At 34.1% G+C, this 27,812-nt stretch overlaps 1 protein-coding gene across 5 annotated transcripts; it reads right to left on the reverse strand.

Annotated features, from left to right (window-relative positions):
* Positions 1 to 3,465: 3,465 nt before the first annotated feature.
* On the reverse strand, positions 3,466 to 27,085 carry LOC129257103 (CD63 antigen-like). 5 transcript variants are annotated; one of them, XR_010292722.1, is made up of 6 exons: positions 26,404 to 26,708; positions 19,391 to 19,579; positions 18,417 to 18,587; positions 8,471 to 8,867; positions 7,572 to 7,655; positions 3,466 to 6,867 (listed from the first exon to the last, which is right to left on the reverse strand). XR_010292722.1 is itself a non-coding variant. In XM_054895383.2 (6 exons), the coding sequence occupies exons 1-6, from the start codon at positions 26,461 to 26,463 to the stop codon at positions 6,802 to 6,804; spliced, it is 717 nt and encodes a 238-aa protein (XP_054751358.1). In that variant the 5' UTR covers positions 26,464 to 27,085; the 3' UTR covers positions 3,466 to 6,801. The 5 variants fall into 5 exon arrangements, 4 of the variants coding, with proteins under 4 accessions (XP_054751358.1, XP_054751351.2, XP_054751343.1 ...); XM_054895383.2 differs by having other exon boundaries at positions 8,471 to 8,617; positions 26,404 to 27,085; XM_054895376.2 differs by having other exon boundaries at positions 8,706 to 8,867; positions 26,404 to 27,071.
* Positions 27,086 to 27,812: the final 727 nt, after the last annotated feature.

A 27,812-nucleotide genomic window follows, 5' to 3' on the forward strand; every position in this document is an offset into this window, starting at 1 on the left:
GGGTTTATATTACTGATACTTTGATATTTAATTTTAAAGCTTAAAAAACAGTACTTGGTAATTAATGTATCCTCCAAGAAATGCCATCAAACAGACATTCATAGACAAATTTACTTTTCATGTACTAACATCTCCACACACGTAACAACAATTGAGGATTTTTTTAAAGGCAGGATTTCCACCTGGGTTCAAAGTCTAAGTTGACACAAATATCCAATTGCCTTGGTACTGGATCTTTCTCAAATAGAGACTTTTTTGATGAATTAAAAAATGTAAATGTCAACCTGTTAAAGGTTACCCTAGAAAAAGTTGGTTTTGATAAAAAGCAGAAAAAAAGTGCTGGAAGTTTTTGCAGAAATCCAGAAAGAGTGTTAAGTTGTGGTAATTTGTAAAGTTTGATTTTGATACAAACATATGCAAGCAGCTACAGTATACTATATTGTGAAATATTACTTCCATAAATCTATTTTTTTCAATGGTTCATGAAAATATTTTTCTCGTAGCAGCATGTATGAATTGTGTCTGGCAATATATTGAACAGGTAAAACTATTTTTAGTTTTCTAAGAAAATGGCATTTTACAGAATTTATGTCATACGACATGGAGAAACTGTCCGTATATGACTTCATATAATATAAACTTAAAAGATCCATAACTCTAATTGTCTCTTCATTTGAGACAGTTACATACAACAGCTCTATCCCACTTTTCTTTCTTCATGTTTTTTACTCAGCGTATAGAAATGCCTCGGCAGTGATATGCGCTATACAAGCACAGTCGTATTATATAAAAACGACTTCACAGGTGGGTGAAGTTCCCCTTTAATGTACTGTCTGCTCTACCTTTGATTACATTGTACTAGACACTATAGTGTGGTAACAAAACAATTTTCAATGGTTTGAAATCATCCTGGTTCTTTTCCTCGTTTTCGAGGGATATAGAATGTATACAGGAACAACTGGATGTTAGCATATATAAGCTTCATGTGTTGAAGTGTTTTGTCTGTTGGAAAATGAATTTGATATTGCAAAAACAAAAGACCACTTATGTGATTTCCTATTACTCCTATTGATTGATGGTACTTGGCCAGGTTACGAACCAAGCAGTGAGTCTGTCATGTGAACAATGAAAAACAGTTTATCATTTGATGTATTAACATTAAAGGCAAAGCTCAAGCTTAGCACCACTGTTCAATCCCTCTTTTGAAATGATTACCGGTTAATGAATTTTGTCACTGAATTTATGGCGTTTACAATCCTTAATCAAGATTAATTTCAGAAGTAAGCAAATTTAGCATGGATTCAATGCAACATGTCAGCTAAACATTATAAGAGAAATGTATGATACCTGGGGAGGTATTCAGGGATAACTATCATAAATTTTGTCATGAATTTTGTCATTTCTTTTCGAGATGAGTGATCGCTATGATTGTCACAAATCGGTATTCTAAAGATTGTCTCTTCTCTGTCATATCTCTTAAAGTTCCCGCCCATCTTCCCACTGACAAAGGATTTCTAAGAGAGAAAAGAAAAGGAAAGTGTGTATGGCCTCACTACTTGTGGTATGAAAATTATTTTTGAAAATAGTCATGGAGGATGAGTGAAACATATACAATAATCTGATCTAAACAATAGCATTGTGTGCTCAACATATAGTCATCATGGCATCAGGATATTATCATACTTAAAGAAATCACAAAATTTATGACTGCTAGATCCTGTCATCAATTTTATCATGTCTTTTGCCTGAAATAAATTATGCGATTTTATGAATTCACATATTTTTGTGTGCGCTGTGGAGAAGAGACAAAATTTATGACAATTTTGATGACAAAAGTTATGACATCCACCAGAATACCAATCTGTCTTATCTCTAAAAAAAAGATCAAATATTGAGAAAAGTCAACGTTCAGAATACCGCTCCCATATATGAATATATTAGGCATAAGCCAGGTAAAAAGCAAATTATTGTTTTTAATTCATTGCGGTGACTAGCATGTAGCCCCACGGAGGGAGGTGATGTATTTTTTTTCATGAGGTGATCATGGAGCCACACTGAACATTATGAACTATCAAAATCTTAAATCCAAACAAAACAATGAGAGACTGTAATAATTTAATCATATAATTTTGGATTTTTTCAGGGGGGGATACTTTGCATGGATATATTCAAACATAATTCTAATTTTAGAAAATATATATATTGCAACTTCAGTTCACTGCAATTTGAAATGGCTAATAATATTCAATTTATTTGTTACTTATGAGCAGCTCTGTGAAATACAGCTAACTCAAGTCAAATCTTTTGAGACCACAAACATTTGTTTTGACTATTATTATGAGAAGAGGACAAAACATGTTGTTAAATTATGCCCTGTTGCATAAAAGTTTAATTATGGTAATTTTGCTATCCAATGGTAACTACCATGTGGAGCGTTGTGGCCCAGTGGATTAGTCTTCTGACTTTGAAACAGAGGGTCATGGGTTCGATTCCCAGCCATGGCATAATTTCCTTCAGCAAGAAATTTATCCACATTGTGCTGCACTCAACCCAGGTGAGGTGAATGGGTACCCGGCAGGATTAATTCCTTGAATGCATGAGCGCTGAAAGGCAGCTCGAGCTAAAGCCGGGGTAATAATAATAATAATGCGCCTCGGAATAGAATATTTCTAGATAGATGGCACTATATAGATGCCTATTATTATTATTACCATGGTAACGCTGACCACCAACCAATCAAAATCAAGGATTTCATACAAATTGCCATTGGATGGCAAAGTTACCATAATGGTAACTTTTATGCAACAAGACCCTGGTGGGTGTTTCATAAAACTGTTCATAAGTTACATGTACGAGCAACTTTAGAAACGACTGGTGATCATTTCTTGTGATAAATGATATACACCAAATTTTCAATCATCTTAATTTGGCACCCAAGAAGAGATCACCAGTTGTTCGTAAAGACCCTCGTAACTTACAGCCATCTTTATGAAACACCCACCTGGGGACCGTAACACAAATATTTGCAATCAAATGCTTAATACCAATGACCCATCAAGATCATTGTTGCATGCACACTCTGTTTAAAATACTGACTGGGAGCCAATCAGTGCGGTTCTTTCATATTTGCAATTCATCACAAACCTTTGTGTTATAAGACCCTGGTTTAAAAATTGCTTTGACTTATGGAAGGTCGACTTGGGCAAGATTATCTGTAGTGTACATCTGGGTCTTGAAATCAATTCATACAGCTGATTTGATCTTTCAACAGAAGAATACAGTAAAATGAATATACTAACCTATTTTTTTACAACTATTCCTGATTAAAATATTTTCATACCATTCAATTTGGATTTTGTTTACTCATGTGAATCTGATTTATGAAAGATAGTCTATGATCTATAGAATTCATTAGAATACAGTCAAATGTTCACTACACAAAAGACAAATTAAAACAAGATGAAATAATAGAGAGACACTTAACATATTTATTAGTAGTCATATAGTGTGAAATTAATTCCTGGAGTATAAATGACCAAATAGTTAAAGAAAATATGTCGCATCTGACATTTTTAAAGGGATAGTATGCCCTCCTGATATATATATAATTTGTATTTTTGTATAAAAGTATGATATATAAATCTGAAGAAAATAGATCACATCATTTTGTGAGAATATATAAAATTTGTTTTTGAGTGATACGTTGTGCAAATTTACCAACTGTTCGATGTTTATTTCAACCCAGACATGTACATCAATTTGGTCAAAATATAACAAGAGATAGGGAAGTGAGGTTCACAGCATTACCTTCAAACATAATACATCTTACTATAAAAAAGAAAGACATCTTAGTGACCAAATAAATTCCTTGATTATAACACTTCACTTCAATGACAAAAGGGGTCTTTCACATTGGTAAACTGATGTACTTCATATATTCAAATTTCTTCTGGGAAATACATTTTGTATGAGTCTTGGACACTGTTGGAGAAACCATGAAATTAAAGTTTTAAATGCATTCTTCAAAAACACATCTTTCTGGACAACACTGACTGAGTTGAAAATGAAATGAAAAATGCACTGCCAGGAAACAAACCAGCTTTTGACAGAATTACAATCACGATCATATACCGTACATACGACCAGCTACTGCTTTAATACTCAATGCACACATTACAAACAGGTCTACAAATGACTTTCTTTCAATGCACATATTTAGTAATCTACCAATTTCTTTGAAATTCTCTGGTCATCGTGATCAAAACAGTGCAGAAAAGGAAACAAGTGTGTTCAGTTGCACTTCAAGACTACAGATAGTTTCACTGTCCTCAATATATATTTCCACATTACAGTACTTGTACATTCTATCCACATCACTTTACACGTACATGTATGCAATACACCAACTAATTATGACTAACACTGTAGTTTTGATACGACTTACCATTCACAGAAAATTAACAAAGTTTAGAAACTTCAATAACAGAAGTTGGCATAGAATGAGTTGACTTGTACTAGTAGATGGGAAGTATTATGTAAATTGAAGATAGCATTGCTAATGTACATGTAGATCGTAATGGCACGATGGCATTTGAAAATGTTTACTGAATGATGTATACATGTAAAATATAAAGAATATCACTGGTTTTGGAGTCTATTTGCATTAATTACTGAAGTAAATTGAATGTACATGGAAACAGTGTAAATTACCTATTTAAAGCTAATATATTAATAAATGATGCAATATTTACTGTAGCAGGTACTATGCTAACGTTACGTTTTAAGGATTAATGAACGATGTGGTTTTGTGAAACAGCACGAAATGATGCTAAATATATGCTGGTATAGAAGGGTGATGTCTCATTTCACAGAAAAGTGCAAAGTACATGTACATCCACGTACAAGATATAAACCTTTCTTATATGCATGCACATATATTCTTTATTGATTGTGATGACTTGAACATGTTTATGATGCTGTATTCCTGTTACAATATTAATCTTAAGTTATCAATATAATACCCCAGACACTGCAGTATACAATGATGAATGATGAATTTGAAACCGATTGAAACCAGGTGCTACTTTCAATGTATCAACTGTCATATCACACTTGGAGATTGCAACAGATGGTGTACCAACATGGTGTGTATGTATTTGTATACCAGCAGAATATATCCGTCTATGGTCATAAGATGTATGCATGTAGTTTATACTTCAAAGTACTGTGAGTTTAGTACACATCAGAGAATATTAATTTACATTTAACAATGTTTAAAGAAGTACTGACGTGAAGAGTACTATACTCTCTTGTTGATTGAGATAATGTGAGACTTTTATAACAAAATTGATATTTCCATGACATTCATGGAAACTAAATTTGTAACATGCATGCTTCAAGCACAAATGACAAATTCCATGTATTTTACACAATTCTACCAGATTTACAAATGCACAATTATGAAGCTTATCCACTAGAAGAATCACATAGCTTTGTAATGTCTAATACATGACATTATTCCCCTTTGATCTTCACAAACATTGGAAAGGGCCTTGTTCATATATCACAAAAAGAAACAATTAACTTTTACCGCTGATTTGTAATGTTTAGTGCATGATTTCACATAGACTTACAATTACTATTCATGGTATAGTCAATTGTATCTTACATGTACAGAGCCAAGATTACTACAAGTTATCTAATAGAAATATCTCTCTAGCATCATATGTAACATACATACTGTACAAGACATGACAAACTTGATATCTAGAAGTATTTTATAGACATAAAGTGTACAAGAATAAAGAAAAATATGGACCTCGTTGAGATTCTATCAGACATGAAAAATAATTGAATTATAACTTGATTTAAAAAACTAGAATGTACATAAAGATTTAACTAATTTCAAACTCGTTTATAAACCTTCTCTTATGAATTACTAAGCATAAACCTTTTCCCCACAGTCCCACACATCCTTGGAAACTTCTTTTCCTACATTTCTAACACAATTTACTTTATGTCCAATTTACATAGAATAGTCTTGTAGTGTTCTCTTCCCTTCATTTATTTCACCCAATTATAAATCAACATTATAAACAAAAATAATCTGAAAATATGTCATTTATACTTTACACTTTCAAAATTCTTAAGTTATTTTCCTTTAAATTATTAGCATAATACATACAGTAAACGATGTTCAAGAAAAAAAATCTATCATATCTCTTAACTTATACAAAATGAAAATGATAAAGTTTAATAAATAGATGACAGATCAGGAATAAACATTCTAAGCCTTTTTGAGCAGTACTGTATACTTTATAAGCCTTCTTATATGATTAAAAAAAAAATGTTATAGCATGTTAATAATAAGACCAATAAGTTTTTATGCTAATCTCTCTAAACATCTTAAATTTCTCCCTCTGTTCGACTCAATAATGTAATTTTTATAAGATTGAAGGTTGAGGATGAGATCAAGGAACAAAGCCCAAAATAAATCTTTTACGATGCACATCTAACCCTAGGTACCTTGATTGGAGCTTTGAACAACCACCACATAGGGACCACTAACATACCTCATCAAACAACATGCAAATGCAATTCCAAAGATCTGAAACAAAATGATAGATATCATCATTACTTTGCTAGTATTAATTATATACACCAATAATCCCAGATCATTCTTATTTTGTATTTCTTAATGTTTATGACTTATAAAATACTATTAACATGTGAGTTTTCAAAACCAAATGAGATACAAGATTAAGTTATAAAGGTGGAGGATGAGATGAATGATTAGCCATCTTAAACCGTCTCATATTCGCCTTTAACAACCCTCATCAAACAGCAAGCAAATGCGATTCCAAAGATCTGTATTAAAATAGAATGATAGAAACCAAAATATATATAATGATGAATCAGGAAATAAACCATGATTAGTAGTACTATTCCCGTAGTCAACAAGGACCCTTCCCGAACCACTTGTATTAGTCCATATATATTGTAATGTTCAATATGAGCCCACACTAAAGTTTTCATCACTGGCAGGTTTTTATTCATTATAGCAACAGTGCTTTTCATCTTAGCAAAACAAAGGATATCATAAATATCATCTGTGGGTAATTTGTTACATCCTTCAGAAAATGGAAGCACGGAGGGTTCTTTCACAGACAACACCTAAAATCTATTAAGAGAGATCACATAAATTTCAAGAGATTCGATTGGTCTACCTCTTATTCATATTGATATAAAATATGTTAGTGAATAATACAAGGGTCCAATAGAATGAAGAAAAATATGACAGATTAAGTATGAAATAATACTTTTTACAAATACAAGTCTGTAAAAAATCCACATCTCAAAACGTATTGCACATACCGGTAATCATACTGCAAGGGTAATACTTGAAACTTGGTAACACATCCCCAAAATTAGTTAAATAAATATCACATAATCAATCAAGTGTTTCATTGCCTTTGTCAATGCTAAGCTGAACATTATACAAACCAACTTTAACATTTAAATTGAACAATGATAATAGAATGGCATATTTTCAAAACAGGATATGTACCCACCTCAATGACAGCAATGGCAATGGCTACTCCAGCTATAATTCCAATATTGCCAATCAGAAGATCTTTGAGTGCGGGGTAGCAAGCCTGAAATATCAAATAACACATCAGAAAATAAATTTCCACATCAAATGGATAATCATCCAATAGATGTGTCAGAAAAAAAAAACTTTCAACACTTTCTTGGGGAAAAATACCAAATCAGCAATAATAGAAAAATAAAAGTACATCTTATCAGCATTTGAATGCTACCTTGATGATATTTCTATGATTTAGCACTACTGAACACCATTGTTTTGAAAATATTTAGCAAAATTGCATTTGGTTCATTTGCAAAACCAACACAATGGAATTGAATTTAAACAGAAAATTGATTGTATACTAAAGGTTTTCTCAATAAGATTTTTTGTTGTTCCACATCTGCCCTTTTCAATAGCCTTTATATTCAAATTTGAAATTCTCGACTGATTTTCACATTCAGGTTCTTAATGAATTCATGCACAAATTTATGAAAACCAGTTTTTTAAGCATGATAAAAAAATTGATGCCATACATGTAGGAATCAAATAACGATTTCTCTCAAAACAAAGAATTCTCACAAAGGTCCCAAGGACCATGTTACAATTTCCTAAACCTACTCTAGACGAATTATTAAGACAATACCTAATCCATTCCATAATTAGCTACCCAGACAAAAGCCAAGGACTGAATTTCAAAATTAAATGTTACATGTAATATCTACAATGAAATAGACACGTATCACATCCACTATATTCATTATTCAACACTTGATAATCTCTTTATCTTGTTGACAACTAAATTCTCTGAATTCCTTTTGCTTACAACAGAGACCACTAGGTTCACAAAGAAAACAGGTTAATACTAGACCATATAAAGCTTACTTCTGTGTAGATATCAAAGTTAGTTGATCCTGGTACGTTGCAGTTTGAAACAGAAGGTGACTTGCAGCATGATTGGGGAACCATGTTGGGATTCGAAGCGTTATACCCCAACCAGTCAGTGTAGTTATCCGATCCACAGCATTCCAACTAATACACATACAACCATCGACACAGGGGGGAAAACAAACCATTCAAATACAAAATGAAGGAGCTGAAAGGTTTTTATTAGACTTACGTAGACATGTATTTTACGTTCTGCCACAAACGGATCGCGCGACACATCACTGTTACAGCCTTCTAGCATTGTAATACAGCATGACATAGGTACCACGTTGTAGCCAGCTGTGTCGTTAAAGCCAAACCATGAAGTATAGTTGAGTGTTCCACAGCACTCCAACTGATGGGTTAGTGAAAGCAGGTATTTGCAGAGTAGGATGGATGCGAGTATGAGGAGAGTAAATGAGATGCGAGATGTATTATGGGTTAAGAGTGAAAAGCATGAGACTATATGAGAAAATGTTAGAATTCTGGTTAATTTTCAAGGTTGCAAACCAGACCTTGACACACTATCCTGCACTATCACTGGATCATTAAAAGCTCCAGACATGCGTGTACATTCAATATTTTTTGTTTTGAAAATTTACCCTCCCTATCAATAAATGCTTTTTTTTTCTTCGCTTGTTTATTTTGTGTCTGATGCTGCATGGTCTTTCCCAAAAAGTAATTGATGAAAATGCTCAAACATGTATAAATAATGAACATACTGATAAATGTCAAGAAAATCTGTACTCTGATCCCATTCAATGTGTCAAGCTCTGTATATTCTAAATTATGCAAAATCACACAACAACAATTAGAAAATACATACAAATATTTGGTGATATAAATGAATTACGGAGAGTTTTAGAGAAAAAAGAGACATGTAGAAAGAAATATACATGATGTGGAGCAAATTTGAAATGTAATTTCTTGAATTTAGAGTAACAAGGGGCAAACTTCTGTATATTATCATCTCTGAAGATGTGTAAAAAAATGACATGTACATGTAGTCCAGGAAAAATAACTGATTTTGGGGGTCAACCGCAAACAAATTGCAATATAATTTCTTTTACCACAATGCATTTTCCTGAAGTCCCCAAAATGACATACTAAAAGTCCAGAAAAATCCCAGTAGTGGAAAGACGTCTAATTTGCATAAATCCAAAATGGCCGCCAAATTTTCAGAAAATTTGAATTTTCGTACATACATTTTGACATGAACATTTAATTGCCACAAAATTAGTGTCATATGAAAGAAAAAAAAATTCCTATAATTTGGTACTATTTATAGGGGATAAATAGATAATTTGGCTGAGATTTTTTAGTAGAAAACTGCATTTTTGTCATTTTCCCCAAAAATTGAAAATTTTGGAAATACATTATTTTATATAAATCTAAGAAAAATGGAGCAATTACCTTGAAATGTTCCAGAAAACTTTAATAATATACTATTATCATGAGGATGCAATTCTAAATTGGTGTCATTCTTTTAAACAAATTTATAAGGTATCAAAGTTGACTATTCAAATTTCACAAATGTCGCGTTTTGTATGCATTTTCGTACACTAATATGTATAACGTATCTAGTGTATACAGTACAGTAGTTAAAGATTGTATGCATTTATATACGCTTTTTAACCACTTAGTTAAGATTAGGCTTTTCTTTATCAGCTACATAAAAAGGGCTGGCACATTGACGTCTACCCCTCTCAGGCATGTCAGGGGGCTGTCAAAGTCACGCCCTCTGGCTATATCATGTTGTACAGTGTGTATCAAAATTAACGCAACCACATTACGTTCCAAATTTGTGAAAAATTTGTTAGCTTTATAGTCCAGGAAAAATGACTGATTTAGGGGGTCAACCTCAAACAAATTGCACAAGAATTTTTTTAATGCAATGCATTTCCTTGAAGTCCCCCAAATTTCATACTAAAAGTGTTTTTAAAATCCATGTAGTGGAAAGACGTCTTATTTGCATAAATCCAAAATGGCGGCCATCGCAAGAATTTTCAGTAATGATTACAAATAATAGTGCAAACACTTGTCTGATCTAGCACTTTAAAAAAATTATGATTAAAGCATTTACCTTTCACCAGTGTTATATCTTACCATAGGCTTCGTCTTAAAATTGGGATGCAAGTCAGATTTGGCCTCTGCTGACCTCTAGAGGTCAATGACCTTAAGGTCAACGACCTCAAAATATCAGAAAATTGATGTTTTGCATCATTAGCTCATGATAAATATAATAATAATGCAAACAAAATTATCATTCAATATTGACTTTCAAGGTAACCTGATATTCTAGAAAGAATTTTGTGTATTATAAATGTTGACCTTTGACCCTGGACCACTGGAAAAGGTCAATAACATTAACATATTACAATATTGATACTTAGCATCAGTGGTTTATGATAAACAGGCCTCTCGTGAAAAAATTGCAATATAATTTATTTCAGCACAATGCATTTCCATGAAGTCTCAAAAATTACATACTAAAAGTCCAAAAAAATCCATGTAGTGGAAAGACATCTAGTTTGTATAAATTCAAAATGGAGGCCATCGTGAGAATTTTTATTTTTACAAATAATAGTAAAAACACTGGTCTGATCATAGCACTTAAAAAAATAATGATAAAAGCATTTAACTTTCACCAGTGTTATATCTTACCATAGGCTTCATTTAAAAATTCCAATGCAATTCAGATTTGACCTCTCCTGACCTCTTGAGGACAATGACCTTAAGGCCAATGACTTAAAAGTATTGATGTTTTGCATCCAGAGTTCTTGATTAGCATCATGTTATATCAACTTGTGTTTGAAATTTGAGGATCTCTAAAGAAATTTGACCTTAAAATGTAAAAATATTGGTACTCGGCATCACTGGTTGATATGATAATGTTTTGAGGTAATTGACCTTTCACTTTCCTCAGCAGTCAAATGTTGAGATCTGCAAACTTTACTCAAATAATCAGTTAAAAATACCAAAACCATATCATCTGTATAGTTGTAAGTTTGTAACGCTAGGGGCACGTTTCATAAAGAGTAACTTTGCCATTATGGCAACTACCATGGCATTAGGGTTCAGCAGCCAATCAAAATCAAGGTTACCATGGTAGTTGTCATAATGACAACGTTACAACCTTTGTAACTCTTTATGAAACGGGTCCCATGTCTGTTTTGGCTAGTACATTCCTGACTGAGGTTAGAGCATTGGGAGGTTTTGAAATGATATCTGAAATGCCTCAATTATTTTTTTGCAGTTATCATCTATGTACACTACCCGAGAGACTTGCAAGTTTTCCCATCTAGATTGTAACCTGGTGTAGTTGCTCTTTAGAAGGGAGATGCAGCTTACCACGATGCTGGTTGGCACTGCACTTCTCTTCCCGTAACTTGCATAATGGTGACTCTGTCAGAGGTTGGGCAGAATTAAAAATATGTTTCCTAGATTTTAGGCTTTTTCAACTAGTTTGGCATCATAGATTTGATGGACGCTATGTCTTCGCTGAGAGCTCTGTGGTATAGCTACTGATCTGCGTATATCAGATGGGAAATACCTGACAGGACATACAGACTCTTCACATTCTTTGGCTTTAGATAGCCTGTGATAGTCCCACAAGTGTTGTCTAGAGGTAGACGTGTCCAAGACAGCACATGCATACTCTGTAGCAGAGTATTGGTGGAGGAGTTTGTCAGTTCCGGAGAAGGTTATTATGGATCCTCACTTTCCACCTTCACTCTTAATGTGACTGATAAAGGTTGACACCAAGATATATTGCATGGTCGCAGTGCTGGAATGGAATTCAAACCATAGGTTTTTTTTAGTTTCCTCATAGCATGATGATTGTGGGGATGAAACAAGCTAACCTTGGTCTTTAGGTTTGAAGACTGGACTCAAGCAAGAACACTACCCTGAGAGAGTCGGTTCTTTTGAATTCTTTACCTGCTGGTCTTCCTGTTGAGCTCCATAAAGAGATGTCTGTTTTATAGTAGAAGTTTGATAAGTTTGGTCAGATGATTATCATCAATGATTTGTATAGTTGTACGAGTAGACCACAGTATCAGATGCAGCTGCTAATTCAACAAAAATTTTCTACACCCGTTAGTTAGTTACCGGATTAAGTCGGAAGTCCTCAGTGAACTGAGTCTGGTTGAGAACCTAGCTTGTATATTATTTCCAAAGTTAAAAACCAGCCTGGTTAGGAATATGATATGTTGTTCTATAATGGGACCATTTATTTTTTAGATGAGATGCTCAAGTAGCTTGTAGAGATATCAGAAAAGGGCGATTGGCCTGTAGCTTCTAGGCACATTTGGATCTTTCCAAGGTTTGAGGAATTACTTTAGCCTTCCTCAAAATTTCTGGGAGATGGGACTGTGTAGCACATTGTTAAACAGGCTGCCATTCTTAAGTATGGAAGCTTAAGATGTTCATATAATCATCTCGTCATGTCTACATCTCTTAAGGAAAAAAGATAAGATGACGAAATCTCGGATCTCGTCTTGTCTACATCCTGCGGGAGAGATGATCATGTGACAAGATCTTGGATCTCGTCATGTATACATCCTGTAAGAGAGATGATCGATGACAAGATCTGGGATCTCGTCATGTCTACAACTCTTAGGGAAAAGGATAAGATGACAATATCTTAGATCTGATCATCTCTCCCACAGGATGTAAAAATTGCGAGATCCAAGATCTTGCCATCTGATCATCTCTCACACAGGATGTAGACATGACGAGATCTAAGATATTGTCATCTTATCCTTTTCCGTATGTAGACATGACGAGATGATTAAATGAACATCTGGGTGGCAGATCAAAATGTTTCATTTACTCAGAGTGGTGTCACCGAAGCGTGCTGCCTTTCCCTTCTTTGTTCCTTCAGTTTCAATATCCAGGTGAAGTCTCCATTGGACTGGTCCCACGGAAGATATCCACTTTGGTGTATCTTGTACTGGGTTGTTCTATTCAGCAGAAGCTGGATAGTAAACTAGTTAAGATCAATATTCTAAATAAATTGATCTTTGAAAGTTTCAGGGTTAAAGGTCACAACTTATAATACTCGCAAATTTTCTCATGTATCAAGGGACCTTATAAGTTAACAAATTATTATGATGCAAAACATAAATTTTTATGATATTCCGACGTCAATAATCCTTTAGGTCATTGCCTCTAGAGTTCAGCACAGGTCAATTCTAAATTGCATCCGATTTTTAAAATGAAACCTATGATAAAATTTAACAGTGATGAAAGTTTAACGCTTTAATCATATTCTTAGTGTTATCATCAGACCAGTGTTTGTACTACTACGATTAATCATTTTGGATTTATGCAAATTAGATGTCTTTCCACTACATGGATTTTCTGGACTTTTAGTATGTCATTTTGGTGACTTCATGGAAATGCATAGTGCTCAAATTAATTGTATTGCAACGTTTACACTAGAAGCCTGTTCATAAATCAGAGATGCTACGTGTCAATATTCTAAAATGTTAAGGTCATTGACCTTTTCCAGCTCTCCAAGGTCAAAGGTCAAGACTTATAACCCACCAAATTCTTTATAAAATATCAAGATACCTTGAAAGTCAATATTGAATCATTTTGTTTTCATTATAACCATATTTATTATGTACTAATGATGCAAAACATCAATTTTCTGATATTTAGAGGTCATTGACCTCTAGAGGTCAACGGAGGTCAAATTTGACTTGCATCTTGCTTTCAAAATGAAGTCTATGGTAAGATATAACACTGGTGAAAGTTTCATGCTTTTATCATAATTTTTGAAAGTGCTATGATCAGAACAATGTTTGTACTACTATCAATAATCATCAAAAATTCTTACGGTAGCCGCCATTTTGGATTTATGCAAATTAGACATCTTTCCACTAAATGGATTTTTCTGGACTTTTAGTATGTCATTTTGGGGACTTCATGGAAATGCATTGCGTTGAAAAAAATTCTATTGCAATTTGTTTGCGGTCAAACCTTATTTTTCCTGGACTAATGTACACTAGTGCAACATTACAAATATACAACTAGCATGTATGGCTGAAACTTCAATGATAGTTATACAGAAATTAATCTCAGGCATCAACATCCACACAAATAATGTACGTACAGTATGGGCAGTACGAAACGTATGTACATGCACGTACATGTACATATATAATTCAGAATGCTATATCATTTGGCAAATTGATTTAATGAAAAGAAAGAATACATTATCCAAAAGTTCTGTGAAAATCAATTACAAAAGCATGAAAAGTCTATTTGTTATTAGAATTATCAGATTTTCTACATGTACACACTGCCCATTTTTTTGTTTCTGAAGCACCCTTTGTACGTTGCATGTTCAGGCAAAATTTGGTGTAGAAACGATCGTTCTAAGGAAAGATATTGAAGAAAATATGCTGTTAAATTCCATTGACGCCTATGTACAAGTAAATGACAAACACACATTACTCATTTACAACAAATTATACTTTTGTAACTTGCTTCCTTTTGCCAAAGTATGGCAGTACTGTACACATATCTTTCAAAGTGCAGCATGTCTAACTCTAACCGAAAAATGATCATGGGATATGTTTATATTGCTCTCTTCCAAAAGAGTCAAATAGCTTCTTAAATGTCAAGTCCACCCAAGGAAAATGTTGATTTTAATCAATAGAGAGAAATCAAAAGAGCATAACACTGAAAATTTCATCATAATTCAATGTAAAATAAGTTATGACATTTTAAAGTTTCATTTATTTTTTAACAAAACCATTAGATGCACAACTCGGTGATATTCAAATGAGAGAGTCACTGGTGTTCCTCACTATTTCTTTTACTCTTGATTATTTGCATTGAATAATATTTCTATTTTTACAGATTAGACATAAAGATCAACTTGACTGAGCCAAAAAATGTTAAAACAATGATTATTCCACATTTCCAGGGAGGTATAAAACTTTTGTTTCACATGACAATGAGAACAAAATTACATAGACTGTATTTCATATAATACAATACAAAAGAAATACCGGTAGTGAGCAGGTGATGTCATCAGTCCCCTCATTTTCATACTGACCAGGATGTGAATATACTGTACAATGTACATGTAACTGTTTTGTGAATTTTCAGTGTTATACCCGTTTAATTTGTCTATTTTTATTCAAAATAATTTTTTGTTAAGGTGGAGTAATCCTCTTATATAACATTAACATGCAGAAAATCTGAAAATTGTAATATAGAACAAATAGTTCATTATAGCCTGGTTGCCATCTTGAAAAAAAGTGCCAATCGGTGATGATCACTTTTACTACATGTACATTACACTCTAGAAATTCAAATGAGACTTACAAAATCATAACTTTCTCATTTAAACCAATGTTGATGGAAGAACCTTTTTTTTTCTTTGCTTCTCTCTATCCCCTAATTTCATGCCCATTTGATTTATAGTGAGTTAACATGTACATAAATATTTTGTTAAAATGCATTAACAATACATGCAGTACAATGGAGCGCAGTGCATACAATTGCAGGGTGATTGTATGAACACTATTAGCAGACAGCAAAAGTACAAGGCGACTTTGAATAGGAAATATTGCACAACAATGGGGGGGGTTGTATGGTTTTGGATATTGGATAATAAGATAATTAGTTCAAATTGCCATTCCCCATTTCAGACACAACTCTGATCAGATTCCTTACATGTACCACCACCAAAAAAATATATATAAGTAATGGAACAGATGCTGAAAATATAGTAATTACAAATCACATGTACTGAATGAAAGCCTATAATGGGATTTTAAAAAATCAACAGATAATCAGGTATAAGTACATGTATGCATGCATTCATAAAGTACATGTACAGTACATGATGTGCAGTGTAAAACATATATATATTTTTTCTCTCTCTCTCTCTTTTGGGGGGAGGGGGGGGGGCTAAAATTAGTACAAATAAGTGAAAAAGCACAACAGCTTATCAAAGTGCATTACATGTATATGAAAAGGGGATAAAGGATGGCAGAAAATTAGCATGCATGGTATTAAGGTGACAGAAAAGACAGTTAGCATGATTTAATAGAGAACTTTGAGTAAAATTCGAATAAAATGGCACTTGATTAAATGAAATCATACACAATACAGGTGATAATTAGCTATTTAGAGTTTTGGGGATAGTTAAAATGGCCTATTTTATATGAATAGGTGTACTACATGTAGCTGATTGAAAGTAAAAATGATTTTAAAATAATTTTCCTCTGCTGATGTCCTGGGGCAATGTAAACCAAGATACGAAAAACAAATTATGAACAGGAACAGAATTAGAATAAAGAAATGATGTACAATGATACCAAATATTCCAGCTGTAACAGAGTGTGTACATGTACCTCCTATTGCACTTAACTAGGAATGGCATCTGAAATCATAATTTACAGTGTATACAAAATAAAATATCCAATAAAATGTCAAAAAGGAAAATGTTCAGTAACTTTTGGAGGCATGATTAACCAAATTGAGAGAGCAATAAAATAAATATACAAATTAAAATTAAATTGAAAAATAAGGAGAAAATCAAGTAAAATATATACGTATAGAGATACTGTATAAATCAAGAAAACGAATGGAGGATAAAAATACATGTAGAAAATTCAAGTTCATATCCAGAACTGTGTCACATGCATGTACATGTACATGTAGTCTATTAAATGTCTGTACTGTATTAAATACATACTGTACATGAAGGTCCATACAGTCACTGAATCCATGATATGATAGAGTACATGCATACATGTAATATGGAATTCATCTAGACTTTATGTATGGTATGTTTTGAACAAAGAAGAACTGGGTTGGTTTGTTGTCACAGAACCTCTGAGCACTTTGGTAAATAAACTCATTTCTATGTGTGACTCTTCTATTTAGATATAGCATATTGCAAGCCTCTAAAGCAAGGGCACAATGTAGAGATCAGGGAGTGGTGACAATCACAATATATGAATAGAAAATACAAAAATACAACTTGTCAAAGACCGTATTTGAGGACCGATGAGCATCTGAATTTCTTAATACAAAACATAAACATTTGGCTAAATGAAAAATGCTCTGCTTGCATTTGTGACTAGCACAGTGAATTAATTTTTAATAAAGCACTTACTGTATGCCCATGACAGGCAAATCAATATAGCAAGGTTTATAGCTAAATTTAATCCCACACAACTACAATTTCTCTTTTTCCCTTTTTATTGATTTATTTGCATCAATTGCTTTGATATCTGACTCATTCACTTTGGCGTTAATAAAGTATAGACATGGATAGTATCAATTAGAGTTGGTATGGCGAGTAGGGTGAATTGAGAAAAGACATGTTTTTTTCTGAAGCAATCTCATAAATTATGTCATAAAATATTATGAATATATTTTCATCTATCAATAATTTAAATATACATTTCCGAAAAGAAGGTACACCTTGATAAAAGGACCTTGTTAGGGTCTAGTAGAATCCTTTCAATTCCTCATATCCTGGCTTCACTCCTGACCTTTTCTACCAAGGTCATATTGTGGTCTTGTATATATCTGGGTAGATACCAAACTCTTCTATAATGGAACAAATTCATATCAGAAGTGAGAGGAAAACTTTGGACTGAGAAATGATCTGTGATGACATCCATTCATTTGTTAAATGGGCTTTTAGACTTCAATAGAGGCTTAGAAATCTACATCATCTCAATTACCGAAGGATAAGATCATTTTTAAAGTGCAAGTAAACAATGGTATCGGGTGAAAATATCAAAGAAATGGGCCTTCCTAGTTCCCACATCATGCACTAGAAAAAAAAACATGCACAGGTTTCCTTTAAGTGTCACAGACTGGTCAAATGAGTTCAGTAGTAAATATCACTAGGTCGGGTACTTACGTTTTTCTGCATGTTATCAAAGAGATCTTTCGTTGATTCACTTTCGTTATAAGTCTGTTGGAGTTCAGACATGTTGTCGTCGATCAGGTTATCAATGTCATCACGTTTAACATAGCCAGAGATACCAGCCGCCAGTTCCAAGATCAGGAGAAGAACCATGATGAATGCAAACTACAGTGTGAAATAATAAAAATAACAGTGTATCAAATTACAGCCATCATACACACGCAAGCTATCACAGTACATGTGACTAGCTGGGATCGGCTGTCATATGATATCCATACACGTACAGAATTATTGGCCAATAGATGTGTAAATCTAGGATTTTTTTTTCCTGAAAGACACAGGTACCCAAATAAATATGGATGATTCCATGGTCAGTCACATTATGCTACTGCATGTCTTTTCTATTACTTGATGCTGTCAGTTTTACAGGGGTGAGATTTCCTGTCAAGTTTATTATTTATAAGTTGTAAAATTGTGCAGAGACTCATGCTAATATTTTTTTTCATTCAGTTGGCATAATTCAATAACGGAAGGACGCAAACAAGTAAATATTTCATTAATAATCGCTAAAACTATAATAAAGGTCGAATTGAGTAATTTTTCAGTAAAGCAAGAAATCATATTTGCTATGTTTTTAAACAACCAGGGGGAGTTGCATAGAGAGTTTAACAGCAAGTCAAAAATATCAAGCACAAGTCCAGAAAGCATGCCTTTGATTGCTTAAAAATCATGTTGCTTGTGATTTTTAGAGTTGCGTTTGGTAAAATTCTTTCTGCAATGGGCTACAGGACCTTCACGCATTATACTGTACATGAGGGTAATGATGAAAACATGATTACAGTATTGAAGTCCAAGAGAAGAAATTTGATAAAATCAGGATAGTTTCCTTTGAAACAAATTTTATTAGAAGCACCAATTCGAAAAAAAAAACAATGTAATTATAACAATCAAACAACATGTGTACTAACCGTTGCCAGCATGCAGTAGTTCTCCTTGACTGCTCCGCAACATCCAAAGAATCCAGTAAGGAATATGAAGACACCAATACAGATGAGTGCTATAGGGATAGCTGTTCCTGTATTACCGGTGAAGTCTACATACTCACTGTACAAGGTCAATGTCAAACTTCCTCCGATTATGATACCAAGACCGAAGATCTGCAAAAAAAAAGTATGAGAAGAATGTTATGGTATTAAAGGGAAGTTACATGTATAATCACAACCTTCCTATTTTCACTGCAGTCACTTTCAGGATAATGCAACGATTATTATGATTAAAATTTAAAATGAGGGAAAATATACATGTACATGTAGACAGCGAGTTGCATGAAACATCTTCAGTATTTGATGCTTTATAAAAAGGGATGACAATAAAACAAAACAAAACATGGCTGACAGGCACTAAATTTCTCCATATTTTAGGTTAAGGTCATTTTTCCGCAGGCACAAGTACAGGAAGTCAAGAAGACAAGAAAATTCTGGAATAAAGGGCAAAAATGACCAATGAAGTACATGTCTGTACATGTAGGCAAGGTCAATCAAAAGGATACTTGTGGCCTTGAATGTATCTAAGCCATGATGCTGAAAATAATCAATTAGCCAAATTGGAAGAAAGTGCGGCACTACACATGCAATATACAGTACATGTCAAAAATGAGGATAGTGAAAACAAATAGTATTCACATGAGGATGATTACGACAATGATAGGCATTTCATTATATACTGCCATCTACAGTACATGTATCAAGAAATATTCTATTCCAATGAGCACAGGAAAAATGGACAAAAATAAAAGTTTGGATGAGTGTCATAGTGCCAAAAATTGATAACATAAAATATAATACTCCAGTTTACATTTAATGATTTGATATTTCTATTTTAATAGTAAATTTATTCCAAAGAAAAGGTGCTGGGGAAAAGGAAGCTAATTCAGGCTACTCATGTAGGGGTCTTTAGAAGCTCTTGTGATGATCTCAGGCTACGAGCTGGTACATATATATACAAACTAACTACACATTGTCGGGTTCAAGAAGGCTGAACTCTGTATCACCAGACTTCAAAGGGTTCATGAATATCACATGACATTGGCAGTTGGTACAAACACAGGCTTTTAACAAAAACACATGTACATATTCTACAGTATTGTATGTGAAAATCCTCTTATTATCCTTGGCAAAGATAATCTGAATGTTCTGGGTCATGCTGCATGCATGTTTATACAATTTTAAATCTATTTGCAAAAACAACAATGAAGGATTCCTTCTCTCTTTTTTTCCTTCCATTGTTTGTATTTTCAGGAAATCAATAAAGTCTGTTATCCGTTATCCATGAACAAACAACATTATCAGATGGTCAGCAGACATCAGATTGACCTTAAACAATGGTCAAGGCCTTTGAATACATGTAATGCATACAGTAAAATAACATGAGATTCCTTAAAATATTTATCAATAAAGATACCTATTTTCTGTGACTTCTAATGAGCACCTTTACTGCTTTTTTTAGAAATAGGTTATAATAATTATTATACATATTCAATTATACAGCAATCTTTATCACATACATTGATATCACTTGTACATTTTAGCTTAATAATGTCATTGAAAAATCACTGACAAAAAGCTTCATGAGATGCTCCTCTGACTGGGCAAAATATCTTCAGGTTTGATGAACAGTATACATTCGTTGTAGCAAATATGTTCATGTAGCAAACATAATTAAAAAGTAACCTTCCCAAGTCATGCTTGAATACTTGCATGCATTGTAGCACAATAAGCAGTCATGGATGGTGTACTTTTTGCTAATTACATTGCAAATTACATGTATGAATATGGGTATGGGTGTGTTGATGTGATAGCAGCCTGTTATGCACTTGAGGTCTCATATTTTATGCTAGTCACCGAACCAAACCTAAGTACCAGCACTTAAATTTAGCAGCCATATCATTTTATAGGGATTCGTCCTTGATTCCAACTGCAAAACATCTCTCATGATCATATCCATGCTACTTTACAGTACTGGTACATGTATCGATGTACATGACCTGCATAAAATCATGCGTAGTGGCTCTAAATGCAATGCTTTCTGCATGCGTTAATGCATGTACACCAATTATAAAGGCCATGAAATTTATAAACTGTCAATGGATAGGTGGACTTGCGCAAAATGGTATGGGAAATGTAGGTACTGTTGTACTGCATCCAACACCCAAGATCCAACATGTATGCACTTCACATTTTCTTCAATGTTTCGACATCCTTCTTCCCAGGAATTTGACAATTTAATATAAACCACAGTAAATGCAATCATTAAAAAATATATTCTTGGCCAGTAATCCTTGGTTCCCCTGATCATTAATACATTGTAAACAGATCATATTCATATTACACACTATTGTATACAAGATGTACAGTATGTTACAAATGAGGCCGCCATCAATTCAAGCCTAACCGCTCACGATGGTGGTCTCCTGCGTTCATTTATTACATTATATATATATGTTTACATTTATAAAAGATTAATTTATACTCACACTCTTATTTGTATTTATCATGTAATATGACTACATTGTTTATATTGTGAATTATTTTGTATATTGTAATTGTAAATATTTTTGTATTGTGTTTTTGAACGCAGAAATAAATGCAAGCAAACAAACAAACAAATCAAAATGGAATCCAGCCCAAATTGCAAGATTTGTCCCAAAAGCAAATTACTCAGTGGACATGCTATCCATAATTGGAAAAGCATGATTGGAAAGCATCCCATTTTTTTTAATTCCCAAGTCAGGAAATTTAAGAAAATGTGGCATTGATCACTGTCTTGTAATGATAAACAAGTGGAATGCCTCTGGCCGTCTCACCTGCATCACGCGATTCAATATAGCAGCAGTGCTGATTTTGAAAACTACTATAACTCGCACAAGATGTTCAGTGATACTTGGTTACTCTTATTTCCACGTTTTATGAACTAGACCAATACACTTATAGAGATATGATGGCAATTCAACAAATACCCCCAACGTGGCCAAAGTTCTTTGACCTTGATCATGTGACCTGAAACTCGCACAGGATGTTCAGTGATACTTGATTACTATTATGTCCAAGTTTTATGAACTAGACCAACACACTTTCAAATTTATGGCTGTAATTCAACAAATACCCCAATTTGGCCAAAGTTCATTGACCCTAAATGACCTTTGACCTTGATCATGTGACCTGAAACTTGCACAGGATGTTCAGTAATACTTGATTACTATTATGTCCAAGTTTCATGAATCAGATCCATAAACTTTCAAAGTTATGATGGTAATTCAACAGATACCCCCAATTCGGCCAAAGTTCATTGACCCTAAATGACCTTTGACCTTGGTCATGTGACGTGAAACTCATGCAGGATGTTCAGTGATACTTGATTAACCTTATGTATAAGTTTCATGAACTAGGTCCATATATTTTCTAAGTTATGATGACATTTCAAAAACTTAACCTTAGGTTAAGATTTTGATGTTGATTCCCCCAACATGGTCTAAGTTCATTGACCCTAAATGACCTTTGACCTTGGTCATGTGACATGAAACTCAGGCAGGATGTTCAGTAATACTTGATTAACCTTATGGCCAAGTTTCATGAACTAGGTCCATATACTTTCTAAGTTATGCTGTCATTTCAAAAACTTAACCTCAGGTTAAGATTTGGTGTTGACGCCGCCGCCGCCGTCGCCGCCGCCGCCGCCGTCGGAAAAGCGGCGCCTATAGTCTCACTCTGCTATGCAGGTGAGACAAAAAGTAATTTGGTGATTAAATAAATTCTCTATAATTATGATTCTATGATTAAGCACCTATTTTACTCTATGCATATTTAATGATCATACATGTATATCACAATATGAGCAAATGCAGCGAGGAGTAATTACTTATAAAGAAATGTGCATCTTCATCAGCCAATGTACAATCTTTTAAAATGCATGTAAACAATGGTAGGGTGAAAATGTCAAATAATTGGGGTCTTCCTACATCATATCAATCTTTTTTTTATCACCTACAATTTTCATACATGTAGCTTGATAGAATAATATGCTTTCAAGCAAGTCCAAGAACTCACATATGTTATACATGGGACATTTCAGAGGCTGCATGCAAAATAGTGTTAAAGCTGTCTTTATCTTTGGTATTAAAGGGTTAGTAATGTGAATCTTTTTTTTTGTACCTCCAAACAAGGAACTTATCCAGACATATAATTCATCACACGTGTCAAACTGAACATCACAATATATTTAACATTTTCTCTTCTTCAATTCTTTGTTTGTAATTATTCTATTTTCTATTTCTCTTACAAATGGTATAGGGGAAAGTGGGGTAAATAAGGCCACCTGTTAGTTTTTAGCTCGCGGCTCGAGAATGGTAGGGTCAAATGTATAACTGTTTTTTGTATAGTATTTGAGAGGTCCTTAGCACAGATTTTGAGCATTCAGTGTAGTAAGTCTCACAGCCCAGTGCACATGGCCAGGAGCAAAAACCCAGGAGCAAATTACGCATGCGCGGAAATTGCGTGATGATAGGACTAGATCTATAGCCCTATCACAAATTTTGCCAAATATTCATAAATTTCCGCGCATGCGTTATTTGCGTTTGCAATGTTTTAGAATCGGCAGTGAATAAATACGTGTGAGGAACCCGATACTGGCTCTAAATCACCAATTTTTAGACTAACCGTAGGATTGATATGGATTGAAATTAGAATGAAAAGTAGGAAGATTAGTGTTATATTCTTTTTAAAATCGTGTTGGTGCACGAGTTTTATATTTTTCCCCCCATAAAATCCCACCTTTGTCACTCGGAGTACCAGAGTTCACGACCTTGATGTTCGCGTAGGTGTAGCGTAGATCTAGTGTAGCGGTAGTGAAGTGGAGCCTACACGAACATCACTTGAGGTAGGATAAACGGTATGATGGGGGGCCTAAAGCTACGCACTTTGTTTACAAACGATAACTATGCCAATTTTAATATTCTAACAAATCATCTTTCACAAATTTGTGTTAAATATTGTAAAGATTCATAACCAAAAAGAAAATATCACAAAACTCACTAATACGAAAATCCCACCGTGTTTTCCGAACACCTCTTGATTTCGCCGCCCGATATACTATAGAAGGGGTCCTAAAGCTACGCACTCAATTTATCATGCAAAGAAAAAGTATTTCCTGTGCCTAAACTTCTAAATAATGTTCATATTCTTATAGGAAAATATGGAATCAAAGTGAATATAACTCCAAAATTCCAAACAGTTGCTGGTTTTCTCTGTAGCTGTATTTAGCGATTTATTGGCTTTTATAAAATAGGTGTATTATTTCAAGCATCGCGATTGGCCAATACGCGTCACATGACATCCAACTTTTTGGGTGCACTGCACTACAATACAGTGCGCAACGAAAATTGACATTGCACGCTCAAGCAAACCAATGCGGTAGAAGTCCCGGGAGAAGTCCAACAATTAGATATGAGAAGTCAATTTTCACCAACTTGCCCCACTGCCTCCTTAAACTTTTTGAAGCATGAATGAAGCAGACAAAATTAGAAGATGGACCTGGAAGCTCGACTGCTAATTCAGCATTCTTCCAGTATTTGCGGTAAGGTACATGTAAGGTAAGACTGAACTGTAACTTTTTAAGAATTTGTTTCTGTGTTGCTATTTTATAAAACAAGTAATGCACTTGCTCTGTCGTGCGTAAAAGTAAATGCAGAGAAAGCTCGGTTTCTTCAGATGGTGCACACTTGGCACTCGCCGCCAGCGGCTCGTGCACAGTGCGGCACCTATCTAAAGAAACCCCGCATACCTTTCGAGGTATGATTTGAAGGACTGTGTGGAATTGAGGTTTTTTATTCCTGGTGGGAGATTGTTCCAGTCTTTTTATTGGTAAAAAAAAAACTCCTCAAAAACAGACGGCTGCAAGCTGTCTACGACTGGTACTGGTAGTGGTATACCCAGTGGTACTTTAGTCATGGTTGTGTGTCCGGACGGGTTGTGTGTACGGACGGGTTGGGTGTCCGGACACATGATTTTTACTCTCAATTTTAAAAAGTTTACAAGCAATGTCTTTAATTCTTTTTAGCACAGAATCTAAGAAAATATTATAAAGAACAAATATTGATGGTGAAAAAAAACTATTCAACCTATATTTTTGGTTTATTCCTGAGATAAAAACAAGGCTTCATTTCTGTTAACTTTAACGTTAGTGTTACGTGTCCGGACACCCAACCCCCCACCCTAGCCAGGCGGCTTCTAGAGAGTAAAAATCATTTACTAACGTAAGGTCACTCTCATGAAGCCAGGGCTTCCGTCATATACTTTTGTGTGTACCACCAAAAAACCTGAAACTTTCGCCCCCGAGATTTCTACTTTCTTTCTAAAAGATCTAGCCCTAAATCATGTACATGGGATAAAACTTCATTTCCGACATTTCTACGCTCTCGTTGTTATTTTTGAACAAGAATTCATCAAAAAAATGAGAGAAATATTGTGTAAAGACGGAAGAGACTTGCCCGATGTTTACGCCGCCATCTTGTTTTCTATTGTTCTTCCCCAACGTTACCCGACGCACGCGTCTGTAACGTTAGCGAAGAACAATAGGAAACAAGATGGCGGCGTAAACATCGGGCAAGTCTCTTCCGTCTTTACACAATATTTCTCTCATTTTTTTGATGAATTCTTGTTCAAAAATAACAACGAGAGCGTAGAAATGTCGGAAATGAAGTTTTATCCCATGTACATGATTTAGGGCTAGATCTTTTAGAAAGAAAGTAGAAATCTCGGGGGCGAAAGTTTCAGGTTTTTTGGTGGTACACACAAAAGTATATGACGGAAGCCCTGGCTTCATGAGAGTGACCTTACGTTAGTAAATGATTTTTACTCTCTAGAACTTAGAAGCCGCCTGGCTACCCCACCCTACGTTACTTATAAACGTTAGATCTAACGTTACTTACGAAAAATATGAAGTTAAAGAAGAACATCAAATATTTGATGCATTTTGCCGATCCTTCCATTTTGACTGTTTTTCTTTTATCACTCCTTTGGCTTTAGAAGAAGAGATGGACGTCAAACTCAAACTAAGCAAAGGTGGTGCTGTACAATTCCTCAGCACAGCTCAGATGTGTATGTAGCGCCGGTGTACGTGTCGCCTGATCCTGCAGCCTATACGTCTTCCTGATCCTCTGCACGCAGATTACCTCGATACAATGCACACAGTACAATACACGTCACATCTCAGTCAACATGCACAAAATACTGTAAACAAATGATGAGGTGCCTGTTTCCTGCAAATTTAGCGCTCGAAAATCATACGCGGTTTAAAAAGATAGGTCTTTTTTTTTTATAGTGTTAATAAAAATCAGGTAATTAATTCTCCAAAGCAATATCAGAACAACTATAGATATTAATTATGAATTAAAACTGATAAAAAAAGATAGATCATTTTTGCAAGAAAATAGCAAATAAATGAAATGGCATGACGAATCACCTTATTTCTTGAACTTATTATAATTACGCATCCTGATTACCGAAACGTCATTAAACTTTTTTAGAGGATTAGCTCACAAGTTCATTCATCATCACATGGAATACTATAGTAATCACGTGCAGTTTGAGATGAATAGTCCCAATAACAATGTTTATGGGGGCCTGTTCCGGGGGTTCCGGGGTCTGTTTAAAACAATAACCAAAAATGCACTACCCGGGGTACTATTCCCTTTTTCTTCAAAAGTTGAAACAAAATATTTTTATATTTAATTATAATAGCCTTTGCGGTAGATAAAATGAGTTAGAAATGAATATTAACAATAATTTCGTTTTCATTGAAAAATATTCATGAAAATTGAATGCCCCTTGCCGATTTGTAGGCCTACTAAATTCTTCTTTTGCGGGGAGGGTGAAATCAAAAATAGGGGCCTACATATAAATCTTGAGAAAAATAATTAACAAATAATAGAAAATTTATGAGCATTTGAATTGAGATATCTAATGGTGCACATAATACGGTATTATACACAGGATGTATTACTTACTGCCACTTTTTAATTATCAAGTACGTCTATCAATAGCTAGGGTTTTTTAATGGGGTGACATATAATTCAGGGCCAGCTATAGAATATATCGAGTGGACTCCGGAGTGGACTATGGGCCTCAATCCACACGTGAATCTTGAATCATCATTGTAATTGATGATTGATATTATCGTTCAAGTGACTGTGCATGATTAACGTTCGTAATTCTAATCTAAATTAGTTCACACGTGCCTCATTATAGCCTTATTTTTCACTTGAATCATCATTCAAATTACGATTTTTTTTTTTTTTTTTACCATGTGAAAAATGTACTAGTCAAATTAGATAATGGA

This window comes from Lytechinus pictus, chromosome 1 (genome assembly GCF_037042905.1).
Source record: "Lytechinus pictus isolate F3 Inbred chromosome 1, Lp3.0, whole genome shotgun sequence".
In the NCBI taxonomy this organism is placed as follows: domain Eukaryota; kingdom Metazoa; phylum Echinodermata; class Echinoidea; order Temnopleuroida; family Toxopneustidae; genus Lytechinus; species Lytechinus pictus.